General features: G+C 33.0%; 2 protein-coding genes across 2 annotated transcripts; one reads left to right on the top strand and one right to left on the bottom strand.

The window, feature by feature from the left end:
- The first annotated feature begins 499 nt into the window (after window positions 1-499).
- ABCI18 (non-intrinsic ABC protein 4) lies at window positions 500-2832 on the top strand. Its single transcript, XM_085728414.1, has 3 exons — window positions 500-1195; window positions 1783-2067; window positions 2479-2832. Exons 1-3 carry the CDS (start codon window positions 704-706, stop codon window positions 2539-2541), a joined length of 840 nt encoding a protein of 279 aa, XP_085584540.1. The 5' UTR covers window positions 500-703; the 3' UTR covers window positions 2542-2832.
- Window positions 2833-3960: 1128 nt separating this feature from the next.
- On the bottom strand, window positions 3961-10518 carry CHR8 (chromatin remodeling 8). Its single transcript, XM_085728411.1, has 7 exons — window positions 10214-10518; window positions 9572-10108; window positions 8808-9213; window positions 7349-8222; window positions 6374-6983; window positions 5542-6009; window positions 3961-5293 (listed from the first exon to the last, which is right to left on the bottom strand). The coding sequence occupies exons 1-7, from the start codon at window positions 10301-10303 to the stop codon at window positions 4631-4633; spliced, it is 3648 nt and encodes a 1215-aa protein (XP_085584537.1). The 5' UTR covers window positions 10304-10518; the 3' UTR covers window positions 3961-4630.
- Window positions 10519-15134: the final 4616 nt, after the last annotated feature.

The raw sequence follows: 15134 nt of genomic DNA, 5'->3' as shown, positions 1-15134 counted from the left end.
ATTACACAATTTAAAAAAAAAAACTTGCTTATTAAAAATCATATGGCTAATGTTAACTTGTGCCCTCAAGGCACAAGTTAAGAAGTAAAAATAGAAATGTTTTGTTGTAATTAATGTATTTGAATTTAACTTTTTGACTTTTAATTAATTGAATGCACAAAATTTAAGAAACAATTTCTACTTTTGGGTTGCTTAACATGTGCCCTAAGGGCACAAGTTAACATGACCTCAAGGCACAAGTTAAGGATTCAAATATAGAAAAAACTTATTGGGATGTGTGCATTGCATTCAATATTTTACTTTTTAATCATTTAAATGCACAAAATTTTAAAGAATGTTTCTTCTTTTAGATTTCTTAACATATGCCCTAAAGGCACAGGTTAACGTTAACGGTATCCTTTATAAATAATATCATGTCCATTCCAACTCACGTATTTTTTATCACCGTAAAAAAGAGTTTTTGTGACTTAAAGATAAAGCATAGATACAAGAGTAAGACATGAAAAGATAGAAGATAGTAGCAGAGCATATTGGTAACGTGATATTTGTTCTATCTTTCTCCTAAAACAGTTGACCTTGGTGTTGTCTTTGTGTTTGTGAGAGTAACAAAGACAAAGACACCACACCAATAACGCGTTTCTCAAATTCAATTCCATTCACATTAAACTCAAACTCAAGCTCAAATTCTAACTTCACCAAAACGATGTCGTTAGAAGAAGAAGAAGAGGGCTTCGACCACACACTCCTCGTCGTTCGCGAAGTCGCCGTCTACAAGATCCCGCCGCGAACAACCTCCGGCGGTTACAAATGCGGCGAATGGCTCCAATCAGACAAGATCTGGTCCGGCCGTCTCCGCGTCGTATCTCGCCGTGACCGGTGCGAGATCCGGTTAGAAGATCCTAACTCCGGTGATCTCTTCGCTGCGTGTTTTGTTTTTCCCGGTCAGCGTGAGGGTTCGGTTGAACCGGTTCTCGATTCGTCGAGATATTTTGTTCTGAAGATTGAAGATGGACAAGGGAAGCATGCGTTTATTGGATTGGGGTTTGCGGAGAGGAATGAAGCTTTTGATTTCAATGTTGCACTTTCTGATCATGAGAAGTATGTGAGAAGAGAACATGATAAGGAGTCTGGTGATGCTGATGCCGCGGAGGATTCACAGATCGATATTCATCCTGCTGTTAATCATAGGCTTAAGGTAGTTTCCATTAGCAAATTTGTGTGATCAATCTAATTCGCTTGATTATGCAGTTGAACTTTAATTTATTGTAGCGGTTATTGTTATTATGATGATTTGCTTACTATTTTCAGTTGAAAAATAGTTTATTTTTAGTATCATAAATGAAAGATTAGTTTTTTGTGTATTTTTGGTTAGTGTTAATTGTTGTGGATAAGTAGATCACTTAGATGCTTGTGTTATGATTACAATTGCTTTATGATATAATGATGATCATGGTGAATTGTCCGAGGTTATTTTTTGCCCAAATCCGATGTTTAGAGTAGTTTCTAGTTGTGTTTATGTTTCTCCAATGTTTTAAATCATGGTTGTGGTCGCATCATGATTGTTGCTATTGCAAATGATCGTGGGCAAATGGGGCCAATGTAATCTCAATAGTGACTGCAGAGACATCATATTTCATAAACCTTGATGTTGCAACCCAGATCGCAAACCCTTTTTTAAAACCATGTTTACAAATCACGGTCTTCTCTTAACAGTGTTTTTATATTTCTCGTTGTGAATCCTTGCTTATCCTATGTTTGAAGTATTTGTCGATTGGCCTGTAGGAGGGAGAAACCATCAGGATTAATGTCAAGCACAAGGCGGCTGGTGGAGCTGGCATGCTTTCAGCTGCTGGCCTATCGGGTGTGCATGTAGCAACACCGAAGCCAAAAGTATTGAACCTTGCTCCCCCACCGGGTGCAGGGAAAATCAGATCCGCTCTTCCACTCCCACCAAATGATCCGGTTGCTGCTCGGATTGCTTCTACCGGTCCTGTATCTAGTGTTAAAGGGACAAAAGAAGGTGTGAAACAGTCTACTGATTCTCTATCGGATCTTTCTCAATTACAGGTATGCTGGTCCTGCTCATTCCTTAAGAGCCTTTCCTATTTCCACTTCATTTGTTTTTGCAATCAAATGTTTTAGAACTTGCAAATTATTGCATGGCTGGGCAACTACATTGTTTCTTTTAGACAGATTGAAGATTATTCTGCTAAATTTTATTTTGAAGATTCCGTGTACCTATCTAAGATTATGCTATGCTGCTAATTAAGTAACAGTCAACACTGAATAGCAAGAATACTAACTCCATTGCTTTGTTTATGCATATAAAATGAATGTTCTGATTTGTAAAACAACAGTTACATTGGTTATGCATATCCGTGATCATGTTACTTTGCCAGTTTAATTTCTCTATATTGTTGTAGTCCCAGACACTGTTTAATATGAATCATTTGTAACATTTCATGCTTGCATTTACAGAAAAATCTTCCCTCATCAGCCACTCCTGGATCAACACCTGCATCAGGATGGGCAGCCTTCTGATTATATATACAGCCACTCTTGGATCGACAGCTGCGTCAGGATTGGCAGCCTTCTGATTATATATACGAGTATCTTAACTAAGAGGCTTTTATTATTCTCTGATTTATTTTGGGGGTTTTTCATTTTGAGAAAAGAAATATTGAAGGAAGCTGAAGAAAGAGGTGTCATAAGTATAGTTAGCGCAGGATATTGAGTAATTTGATTGCTCGAGGAATGTCCTGGAAATATTGATGTTTTTCCTTGGTTTGTAATAACATGTTTCTATATCATATAAAGTTAATTTCTCCCCAATCCCTTGATCTCTCCCAATCTTTATTGACTGTGGCGTGCTTATGATTTTTGTGCTCAAAGGAGCGTTTCTTATGCATTTCATCAACCATCAACCCAAATGTATTTGTCTCAACTGTGGGAGAAAGTTATTGTCAAATCTGTTAACTTTGCAAAAAAAATAAAAAATAAAAATACAGGTATACTATTATGGTTTTTTGAACCACTATATTGGTATTAATTTTTAATAAAAAGTCAATTTCAAAAACTGATGTATGTAGGCACATCTGACCAAATGCAACAGCTATGTGTGCACTACGTGCATTGCATTAAAGTTGGGTCTATTTTATTTTAGGATTCTTATTTATGATTAATTGTATTAAAATAGATAATAAATAGTTTGATAATACTAAAATATCATTCATATTAGTGGAGTTGTTAATTGGTTTGAAATACAATAAATAATGGTAAATTAGTGGAAAATGTAAATGAATATTGCGTTTGTCATATTTGAGACAATTATTGTAAAAAGAACGTTTATAATGGGACTGAGGGAGTATATTTTCATCCCAGATATTTACAAGACAAATAATTTGTAAAAGGTTTAGGTCGTCATAGAATCGATGGAAGATTGTAGATCAGTGAACGATTGGTCAAAAATTGATCACATACAGTTGTGTTTCTTTTGAATTTGGTTAGTTGGAGAACACTAGTTTGTCATCCTCTGTTTGGTACATGACCTTCAGTCAGATAACATGGACTTTGAGCTAGATCTAAACGAAGTAGTTAATGATAGTTTCAAAGTTCTTAAAGAAGACGTGTACCCTTTTAATAACTGTAATGAAACCAATGAAATAATTTATCCTTAATTAGTTTCCATTTATTTATTTAGTTCCCCACTTGTATTGGGCATATTGTTTGTTGCTAATGAAATTATCTAAATTTATATTTATAAAAAAAAAAAAAAAAAAAAAAAAAGAGTTAGGATCCCCTCCATTTTAGGTCTCCATTTTCCCTCTTTATTTCTATAGTTTTGAAGTGTATATTAAATAAATAAACGGGTCCATCAAATGTCACATGATTGAATTTATATTTTCTAAACGTTGGTAACGGAAAAAATGAAGGATTTGACTAAAAAAAAGTTCAAATGTATTTGCAACTAAAAGTTAATTGGAGATTGCAATCCCATGCTTATAATTTAAATTTTACAACCTCAAAATTTCTTGAATGCACCATGCATAGGTTAACATTCATGTGATTTGGATTTAACAGTTACTGCATGGAGGCAGTAATTGATCTGAGCCGTCCGATTAGAAATGAACGGCTGAGATCTCACTATGTTAAACTACCGAGATACAGACTGTGTATAGAGTCGTTGGATCACAGATGACCGGGATTCACTACTGCGGCAAAGGGTGTTAATTCGCTACTGCAGGGAATCCATGTCCCATATCCATGTTCCCTCCCTTTAAAAATGTTCACACGAAACCAATAACATCACAAGTTCTTTTTTTACGCACATACATTTTTTGTCTAAGAAAGAATTACCCATACCAGAACCAAATAAAAGAAAGAGGCTTTACAAACTGCCATTTGCAGCATATTCCCAAGTACAAAATTGTGGCAAGAAACCACCGATATGCAATTGTGCATTCTTCTCACCCATATCCCAACAAAAACTTAATCAGTATACAAAAAATTAACCCGTTAAAACACTAGGAAAGCTTCCCTGTCTAATGTTCAGTCTACGTAATGAGTATCCCCTAAACTTCTGTGATCAGCAGTAATGAGCAGTTGGCATCAAAGTAATGCAAATAACATACTATACTTGATAGTCTGGCTTCAGAACCCAATGGGAACCATTTGACCCTTTATGCAGAGTCGCTATTTCCTTTAACATATTCTTGAACAGGGGAAGATCTTTTGAGGGAATCCTGTCCTTGAAATGCTGAACTATGCTGTCTGAACTACAACTGCCACCTTTCTGTTGGAAAAAGGTACAGATTTTCCGAATCATTACTTCAGGTTGGACTCCAGATGAATTTTCAGGAGCCCTGGAAGTTCTAACATCTACAGACCTTGACTGACCAAACTGATGCTCAAGCCCGGCACTGATGGCTTTTTCTTGATTACCTCGAATTTTGGATAATATTTCAGCAGAAGATAATGCCTTACCAGAAGAAGCCCCAGCAGCATATCCATTGAATTTGTTAGATCCCCTGCTTGGCGATTCATCAGATGCTTTGCTATTGTTTAGCAACTGGGGTTTCACAGTTGAACCAAACTTCCGCCGAACAGATGATGGTGCACCAGCAGCTCCTGACCTTCCTGTCCATGTAGGAACCGAGACGCTTTCATGATTTCGGATCATTCTTGACTGACGTAAAGCTTCTGCAGCTCTTTGTGCAACCTTGGAAGCTTCCTCGTCGAGTCTCATCTTCTCCTCATCATGGGCATCCATGATCAAATCATGGTTCATGGCACTCTGACATCATATAACAAGTTTATCAGAGGAAACCAGTACATTGAAAAAGGGAGTACTAAAAGGACAAGAACAGACCAATATGTACAATCTAATATAGTCTGAATATGTGGTAAAGATACTTTATAATTCTTGTACAAATTAATATACGCTTGCTTGTACAAAGAATGTAGTTTCCAATAATATGCTCAAATAAAAGTAATGATGCACGATAATTTAGATGCAGGTTGAAAAATACAGAAGAAGCTTACATGTATCCCATTAGCATCAAAAAGACTTTTCAATATATTTGCTTCTTCGTCAACCCCATTACTTTTGTCAACCTGCTCTTTCCCTTTTCCTCTTGAAGATCCTCTGCGTGATTTGCCATCATCACCAACTGCATCATCTTCAGAACCCAGTTCAGCAGTTTGACTATATTCATTATTATCCTGATTTTCTTGATGTGCCCCAATAATATTTACATCTTCAGATATTTGACTGAAAATATTTGACGTTTCTGTTGACCCAGTTTCTCCATCCACATTCAAAACAAAAAGATCCTTCATATCTCGGGCCTTAAAGAACCTTTTCTGCTGTGGGTTCTTCAATATCTTATTTGTAAGAAAATGTTTGTAAATCTGACGATGATATACTTTCTCCTCTATAGTTCCACGTGTGATTAACCTATATATAGTTACATCCCGTTTCTGACCAATTCGCCATGCACGCTCTCTAGCCTATATAACATTAGTCTCCATGAGAATCAAGTTGATACAACTTCACAAACAAAAATTGAATCTGAAAATTATCAGGGGCATCAAAATTTAGAGTGTATTTAGATTGATGGAAAAGGAAAGAAACTGAATGAGGTGATAAAGGAGGCCATTGTCCATGCCCCCTTCCATACCCCTTCCATCCTCTCTTCCCCCACCCCCACCACACACACACACCGGTTTTCCCCATTTTTCGTTTCCCCCTTTAAAAAAACATCCAGACACAACTAGCAAACTGGTCATGGAAAAACAGTGAATAAAAGGTTTTCAGCCATGTTTCAATTTCAACTACTTCAAGAGTAAACCGACATGTTAGATACAAACATACCTGCATATCAGTCGAAGGATTCCAATCAGGGTCAAAGATGATCACTCTATCTGCACCAGTAAGATTTGTCCCCAACCCCCCAACTTTGGTTGTTAAAATGAAAACAAAAATCTCACTGGAGGCATTAAACTCGTCCATTAAAGCCATTCTCTGTTTTACAGGAGTGAGACCATCCATTCTCCGGTAAATATGTCCACAAGTGGTCAAATATTTCTCAAAAATGTCAAGCATTTGTTGGGTTTGAGTAAAAAGAAGAACACGGTGGCCCTGCTCCTTCCAAACGTTAAGCACTTGAGCTACAACTTTCATTTTCCCACTGCGTTCAGGATTTCCATAATCTGGATTGCTGAAGGCCTGTTCCCTTTCAAGTAGGTCTGGGTGATTGCAGATCTTACGCATCACATCAATTCCATAAAGTGAATTCCTGCCTCCATCCAATATTTCCTCCACCTCAGTGCTTGCCAAAAATGCTCTATAAGAAGATACTTGCTCTGGTGTAAGGCTGCAAAACAGAACGTGCTCAGTTTTCTTTGGAAGCTGAGCATTTACATCAGCCTTCATTCGTCGGAGAAGATAAGGCATAATTAAATCACGCAGCACCACCGCACACCTGTAAACAACAAAATAATATTCAAATTATTTGGTATGTTGGGGGGCATAAAAAACAAACTCAATCCCTATATGAAATATGCCAACAATCTAATTAATAACATTCATCTACATGCTTTGATAACTTCATCTTTCCTGGACATCCTAGGATCTCAATAGGTGAATGTGTTGTTATTCATAACTAATTAAATTTTATCTTTGAAGGATTACAATTTAGAAAATTCTGGGGAAGTATGTCCAGTTTATGAGTAATAAAGACTAAAGTTTGATGTGTTTAGAAAATCTAGCGCCTAATTTCAAATGTGGCCAAGCTGATTTTTTTAATCTACCCTCATCGAAACCAAAATAAAAGAAACATTGGCCCACCTGTATGCTGTGGATACTTGTAACGGAGAAGCATTTGAATATCCGCCAACTCTTATAGGAACTGCAAATTCGGCTTCAAACACAGGCAAAACACCCAATTTTCCAGGGAAAACAAAATCGAACAACGACCATAACTCACTCAGTTTGTTCTGAATAGGTGCACCAGTCATTATTATGCGGTGTACAGTTTGTAGCTGTTTGCAAGCTAGGGTAACTTCGGCGTTTGGATTCCTAATTTTATGCCCTTCATCAAGAACTGCATAACCCCATTCAATGTTAAGCAACTGGTCTCCCAATATCCTTAGCTGCTCATAAGTGGTGATGAGTAATCCAGATTCTGATCTCATGACACGATTTATTAGGGTTTCCCATTTTCTTGTATTTTTAGACGGTACACTTTTCTCATAATCATTGTCACTTGAACTATTGCTTTCAGAGTCTGTTCCATCGGATTCAGCTCGCTTCTTTTTAGAAGCCAGATCCTGAGCAGAATCGTGTAAAAGTTCAACATGGAATTTAGGATACCACTTTTTAGCTTCCCTTTTCCATTGTCGCAGGAGTGTAACAGGACAGACAATAATGCTGGGTTTGTAGATGCCACTAAAATGCAAAGCACCCAGAAATGACAATACTTGTATAGTTTTACCAAGACCCATCTCATCACCAATAATTCCACCAGCTCTTTGGCAGTGCAACTCCCACATCCATTGAACACCAACCTTTTGATAGTCAAACAGAGCTTCAAATATGTTATCAGGGATTTTCAGCCCACCTTCTAATGTTACATACGAAGATTCATGTTCAGAAAGTTCGACATCATTTACTTCTTCTAAACTTTCACAACTGGAATTGTCCAAGCAACCATTAGCATTTTCTGCAATAAATTTAATTAACTGAAATTAATTGAATTTGACTATGAACATAAATAGAAATGTGATAATAATAACACTACAGCAAGCAAAGTAGTCTGGGGGAGTGGCATGAACTGCCACCAGTGTATGGTGGGTCGTAAGCCAACCTTCTCCATCAGTGACAGAGGGCGCTAAGACATATCTTTCAATTCATCATCATTGGCTATCAACATGCAAATTACCGACTTGCATACTACTCATAAAAAAAAGATATGAAACTGACATTTTAACGTTGCATGCAAAATAGACGTCCAACAATAAAAACAAAGAATCATTACAAAAGAGGACATATGTCCAGATAAACAAACACCGATAACAAACAAAAGATATTTATGTGAACCCTTACATTTTTAAATTATATAATAAAGGCATTGTTAAGTTTCAGATAAATAAATATCAGAATCAACTCCTCTTAAGAATCCAGATATACCATCAGGACTGCCAATTTATTACCCCTATTGGAGTTATATATAGAACACCCACTACCTCAATTATTCATATTCTATTACTATTCTACTTTGACCTAGATAAATAAGAACATGACATACCACTTTCACCCAGTTGTCTATCCTCAGAAGAAACACGCTTGGTCCATTTCCTACCAGGCCCAGGTCGCTTCTTTTTCCTTTTTGAATCTGTATTCAGATCCCCCTCATTGTCGTCTAGAGGTTTGGGTAATTGCATTGGTTTCTTGAGCCTGCGAAAAGGAATGGTGGGTGCATCAAGCTTCGGTACCTCTTCAGGCCTAAGCAGCTTGGAGGTTGGGCGAGCTTTTGCAGCCTGAGAAAATGATCTGGCAGCTCTTTCAACACTGGAATAAGCAAGATCGTTGGTATTTTCTTGCTCAACTGCATTACGACTAGTTGATGCTTCAGGTTGTTGAATGCGGCGCTCAAACCCCTTCAACTTATGAAAAGGGGTGAACATTCCTTTTCTAACCAATTCATCCCTTTCCTGAAAAACAAACAACGAAAATTAGTAGTTCTTCTATTTAGAACCACCAACTATATCCTTTAAAGTTCAAATTTGATTCTTTCCTAGCACACTATGCCATCCAATATATTATTGATAATATGAGTTTAATTTCTATGCACTTTCAGTGTAAAAAGTTTTGCACAGTTAGTCCATCAAAATTCACAACCAACCACGTGGGTGACTCTAGAAGTGGAAGATACAAGTTAAATGCACGGTTATGATTAATTGACAGTGTAAAATATCTTTACAGTGTTAGTGCATATGAGTTAAATCCTTATTGTACAAACTACAAACATTAGTTTTGAACACGAAAATAACAAGCATTCAAGTAACTCACAGTTTCAACAAATCCAGCAGAGGCTGCATCGAGAACAGCATCAAAATCATCATCATCATCAAATGAGACCGTCTTAAACCGCTTCGCAGGTCTTTTACTTACTTTCGTATCATCTATAAGCTTCTTCTTCGGTCTTCTATCTTCCTTAACTAAACTAAAGATAACTTTTTTACTCTCAGTACTTTTCAAATCACCATCCTTCGACAAACTTTTCAGCTCTTTCTCCAATTGAGCCTTCGTTTTCTTCAAACTCCTCAACCTATCGGCAGCAAGAACACGCTGAAGTTCCGAACCACCACCCTCATCAATCCCTTCGTCCAAATTCTCATTCTCCTCACATTCTTCACTTTTACCAACATCTCTCGGCCTTTCAATTGTCGAAGAAACTGCACCAATTTCAAATTCTATTGCTCTCAGCTTCTGATGAAGTTCAGCTTTAGCTTTCGATAACGGATCAGCATTTTCAGTCAAACCTTTACATTCATTTTCATCATTATTCCCTTTATCTTCGGTAACTGCAACCGAATCATTCCTAGCCTACAAAAATCAACACAGTCATAATTTAAACTTTGAAGTAAACAAAACAACATTGATTTCAATATGAACAATGAATTTAAGTGAAGTTGAAGATAAAAAAATTACCTCATCGAAAATGTGGCGTTCGATGTCTTCGGGATTGGCAGATTGAACGCCTAAAGTAGAAAGCAGAATTCGATCCTGTTCTTCTTCCATTGAATTGTTTTCGTCACATTAATAAGTTATTGTTATACGGTGGTTATTATCGAAGTGAAAAACCTTCTTTCCTTTGAACTGAGTTAGGTTTGAATAGAACTCAATCGCATTGGATTTTCAATTCAAAGGAAAACAAGGTTTTTCGATTCCCAGTTTCCCAGAGAGGAGAGGGTTCTGGGTAATGCTACGTTGTTTCGTCGTAATGCTGAACCCTTGAATTTTTCTTCTTCAAAACGATACTTGCTCTTTGTAAATTCCGAAATAAAATTATTTTTTGTATATGGAAATTCCGAGATAAAATTATAGAAATATATATTTGTTTTTTTTTTGTTTATAAAATTTGGTTAAACAAGATTTTGGTCTTCTCTTTAAAAAAAATAAATTGGTCTTTGTATATATATATATTTTTTGTTTTGAGAGGAAATTTTATTAAAATTTTAAATTTTGCTTTTAATCCTTTCAAAACAAAATTTCGCTTTTAATCTCATTAAAATATTTCTTTAATTTAGGTCTCAAAATACTTTCTATCACCACTTTGATCTTTAAATTTAAGTTAAAAAATATACATGTTTTATATTTTTGAATGAATTTTGTTTAGCAAAATTTAGAATATTATAAATATCTTTTTTAAAAAAAATCAAAATTTTAAATAATACACATGACTTGACTTAAAAACAGTGAGGTAAAATATTTAGAGGACTAAAAACAAAATTTAAAATCATAATGACAAAAATCATATTTAACCCTATAAAATTTTCATGTAAATGTAATAAATTTTTGTATAATTACATATTAAACTCTATGTTATGAAAGTTCATGTGAATATATTATAATAGTAATCAACCATCATCATATTTTCATCCTAGGAAAAGTATTCATAGGAACCAATATAGTAAAGTTAAAACAAACACCCAAAAAAGTATATTTTTGATCACCTCTCAAAAAATCGTGAAATTCATAATTTTTCAAGCCGTAATCAGAAATGTGGGTGGATACCACTTACAAGTTTACTTGCAGGGTCTCGTTAACCAGTGCTCCCGGACACTGGTTAAGGAATACAAAAGTAGAAAAGTTGTTTTGGAGATATAAACTGTTACTTTTGACTAACTAATTATACACCACTTTTTAATAAAATCTTACCTCTTTTAACTGCTTAACCAATGCCCCGGAGGCACTGGTTAACATTCTCCTTACTTATATGACTAATGCTTCCCTCAAAAAAATAAGTTTACTTATATGATTAATGCTTATTGATTTTTGATAACTTACCCATAATTTTTTAAAGAGTATTCTAAACATCACAAATAATTTTAATTTTTTTAGAGAATCGAATACGCAAATTTTAATACGTTACTAGTTTAGAGACCCGGCGTTGCCCGGGTTAGATATTAAATAAGTTTTATAAGTTTGTGTGCACGAATACACGTGTCAGTATATTAGATTGAATTTATTTAAATTTACAATTATAATAATATCATAAAAATAAATATAAATATTTCAAAAAAAAAAATTAAAAATAAATATAAATGATGAGATGAATGTCCAATGCAAGAATAAAAAGTGTAACAAAATCAATAATGAATTAGTCCAAGTGGTAATAGTTTTGGGTCCTTTAAACATGGACTATTACTTTCCCACCCTATTGCCTTCTCCCGCGCCCTGTAAAATTTCTAAAAATGCCCTTGTGCATTTCGGATTTTAAAATTTGGATTCATGTTTACTATTTCGGATTTTATAATACGGACAATTCTTATGTATAATCAGTCATCAGACTCTCTCACATTTCAATAGTTTTGAGTTTTCCTTTTAAAAACAACAAAAAACTAAGTAAAAAATGCTAAAAACCTGGCAAATAAAATCATAAAAATATAAAAAAAAATAGTACCAAAAAATTCTAAAAATATTAGTCCTTGAATTTTTTCTGATTTTCTGGGGATGTTTCGGAGCAATCTGATCAAGTAGCCCGAAAACCCGATTTTTGTTAAATAAAATATTGGTTTTTAAAAATAGAAAAAATAATAAAAATATTGAGAATGAATGTGGAAGTGACATGTGGCATAAAAAACCTTACTTTATATATATACTATTGATTGATTGATTGATTGATGTGTAGTTTGTTGAGATAAAAAATACTGAATGTATAAGATCAAAAGTTTGTTGAGATATTTATGTTAAATAAAATAGAAAAAATAATAAAAATATTGAGAATGAATGTGGAAGAGACATGTGGCATAAAAAACCTTACTTTATATATATACTATTGATTGATTGATTGATTGATGTGTAGTTTGAATACTGAATGTATAAGATCAAAAGTTTGTTGAGATATTAATGTTAAATAAAATAGAAAAAATAATAAAAATATTGAGAATGAATGTGGAAGTGACATGTGGCATAAAAAACCTTACTTTATATATATACTATTGATTGATTGATTGATTGATGTGTAGTTTGTTGAGATAAAAAATACTGAGTGCATAAGATCAAAAGTTTGTTGAGATATTTATGTTAAATAAAATAGAAAAAATAATAAAAATATTGAGAATGAATATGGAAGTGACATGTGGCATAAAAAACCTTACTTTATATATATACTATTGATTGATTGATTGATGTGTAGTTTGTTGAGATAAAAAATACTGAGTGTATAAGATCAAAAGTTGAGATAAAAAATACTGAGTGTATAAGATCAAAAGTTTGTTGAGATATTTATGTTAAATAAAATAGAAAAAATAATAAAAATATTGAGAATGAATGTGGAAGTGACATGTGGCATAAAAAACCTTACTTTATATATATACTATTGATTGATTGATTGATTGATGTGTAGTTTGTTGAGATAAAAAATACTGAGTGCATAAGATCAAAAGTTTGTTGAGATATTTATGTTAAATAAAATAGAAAAAATAATAAAAATATTGAGAATGAATGTGGAAGTGACATGTGGCATAAAAAACCTTACTTTATATATATACTATTGATTGATTGATTGATGTGTAGTTTGTTGAGATAAAAAATACTGAGTGTATAAGATCAAAAGTTTGTTGAGATATTTATGTTAAATAAAATAGAAAAAATAACAAAAATATTGAGAATGAATGTGGAAGTGACATGTGGCATAAAAAACCTTACTTTATATATATACTATTGATTGATTGATTGATGTGTAGTTTGTTGAGATAAAAAATACTCAGTGCATAAGATCAAAAGTTTGTTGAGATATTTATGTTAAATAAAATAGAAAAAATAATAAAAATATTGAGAATGAATGTGGAAGTGACATGTGGCATAAAAAACCTTACTTTATATATATACTATTGATTGATTGATTGATGTGTAGTTTGTTGAGATAAAAAATACTGAGTGTATAAGATCAAAAGTTTGTTGAGATATTTATGTTAAATAAAATAGAAAAAATAACAAAAATATTGAGAATGAATGTGGAAGTGACATGTGGCATAAAAAACCTTACTTTATATATATACTATTGATTGATTGATTGATGTGTAGTTTGTTGAGATAAAAAATACTGAGTGCATAAGATCAAAAGTTTGTTGAGATATTTATGTTAAATAAAATAGAAAAAATAATAAAAATATTGAGAATGAATGTGGAAGTGACATGTGGCATAAAAAACCTTACTTTATATATATACTATTGATTGATTGATTGATGTGTAGTTTGTTGAGATAAAAAATACTGAGTGTATAAGATCAAAAGTTTGTTGAGATATTTATGTTAAATAAAATAGAAAAAATAACAAAAATATTGAGAATGAATGTGGAAGTGACATGTGGCATAAAAAACCTTACTTTATATATATATTATTGATTGATTGATTGATTGATGTGTAGTTTGTTGAGATAAAAAATACTGAGTGCATAAGATCAAAAGTTTGTTGAGATATTTATGTTAAATAAAATAGAAAAAATAATAAAAATATTGAGAATGAATGTGGAAGTGACATGTGGCATAAAAAACCTTACTTTATATATATACTATTGATTGATTGATTGATGTGTAGTTTGTTGAGATAAAAAATACTGAGTGTATAAGATCAAAAGTTTGTTGAGATATTTATGTTAAATAAAATAGAAAAAATAACAAAAATATTGAGAATGAATGTGGAAGTGACATGTGGCATAAAAAACCTTACTTTATATATATATATTATTGATTGATTGATTGATTGATGTGTAGTTTGTTGAGATAAAAAATACTGAGTGCATAAGATCAAAAGTTTGTTGAGATATTTATGTTAAATAAAATAGAAAAAATAATAAAAATATTGAGAATGAATGTGGAAGTGACATGTGGCATAAAAAACCTTACTTTATATATATACTATTGATTGATTGATTGATGTGTAGTTTGTTGAGATAAAAAATACTGAGTGTATAAGATCAAAAGTTTGTTGAGATATTTATGTTAAATAAAATAGAAAAAATAATAAAAATATTGAGAATGAATGTGGAAGTTACATGTGGCATAAAAACCTTACTTTATATATATATTATTGAATATTATTGATTGATTGATTGATTGATGTGTAGTTTGTTGAGATAAAAAATACTCAGTGCATAAGATCAAAAGTTTGTTGAGATATTTATGTTAAATAAAATAGAAAAAATAATAAAAATATTGAGAATGAATGTGGAAGTGACATGTGGCATAAAAAACCTTACTTTATATATATACTATTGATTGATTGATTGATTGTTGTGTAGTTTGTTGAGATAAAAAATACTGAGTGTATAAGATCAAAAGTTTGTTGAGATATTTATATTAAATAAAATAGAAAAAATAATAAAAATATTGAGAATGAATGTGG

Source organism: Medicago sativa, chromosome 1 (assembly GCF_051527215.1).
Source record: "Medicago sativa cultivar Bolivia chromosome 1, Bolivia_mono, whole genome shotgun sequence".
Lineage (NCBI taxonomy): Eukaryota > Viridiplantae > Streptophyta > Magnoliopsida > Fabales > Fabaceae > Medicago > Medicago sativa.
This window is presented reverse-complemented; position numbering and strand designations above follow the sequence as displayed.

Coding starts and splice junctions, on each gene's coding strand:
- ABCI18 (XM_085728414.1), top strand. CDS start 704: ATGTCGTTAGAAGAAGAAGAAGAGGGCTTCGACCACACACTCCTCGTC. Junction 1,196..1,782: donor CTGTTAATCATAGGCTTAAG/GTAGTTTCCATT, acceptor ATTGGCCTGTAG/GAGGGAGAAACCATCAGGAT. Junction 2,068..2,478: donor CGGATCTTTCTCAATTACAG/GTATGCTGGTCC, acceptor TTGCATTTACAG/AAAAATCTTCCCTCATCAGC.
- CHR8 (XM_085728411.1), bottom strand. CDS start 10,303: ATGGAAGAAGAACAGGATCGAATTCTGCTTTCTACTTTAGGCGTTCAA. Junction 10,109..10,213: donor AACGCCACATTTTCGATGAG/GTAATTTTTTTA, acceptor TGATTTTTGTAG/GCTAGGAATGATTCGGTTGC. Junction 6,010..6,373: donor ATCCTTCGACTGATATGCAG/GTATGTTTGTAT, acceptor AATGTTATATAG/GCTAGAGAGCGTGCATGGCG.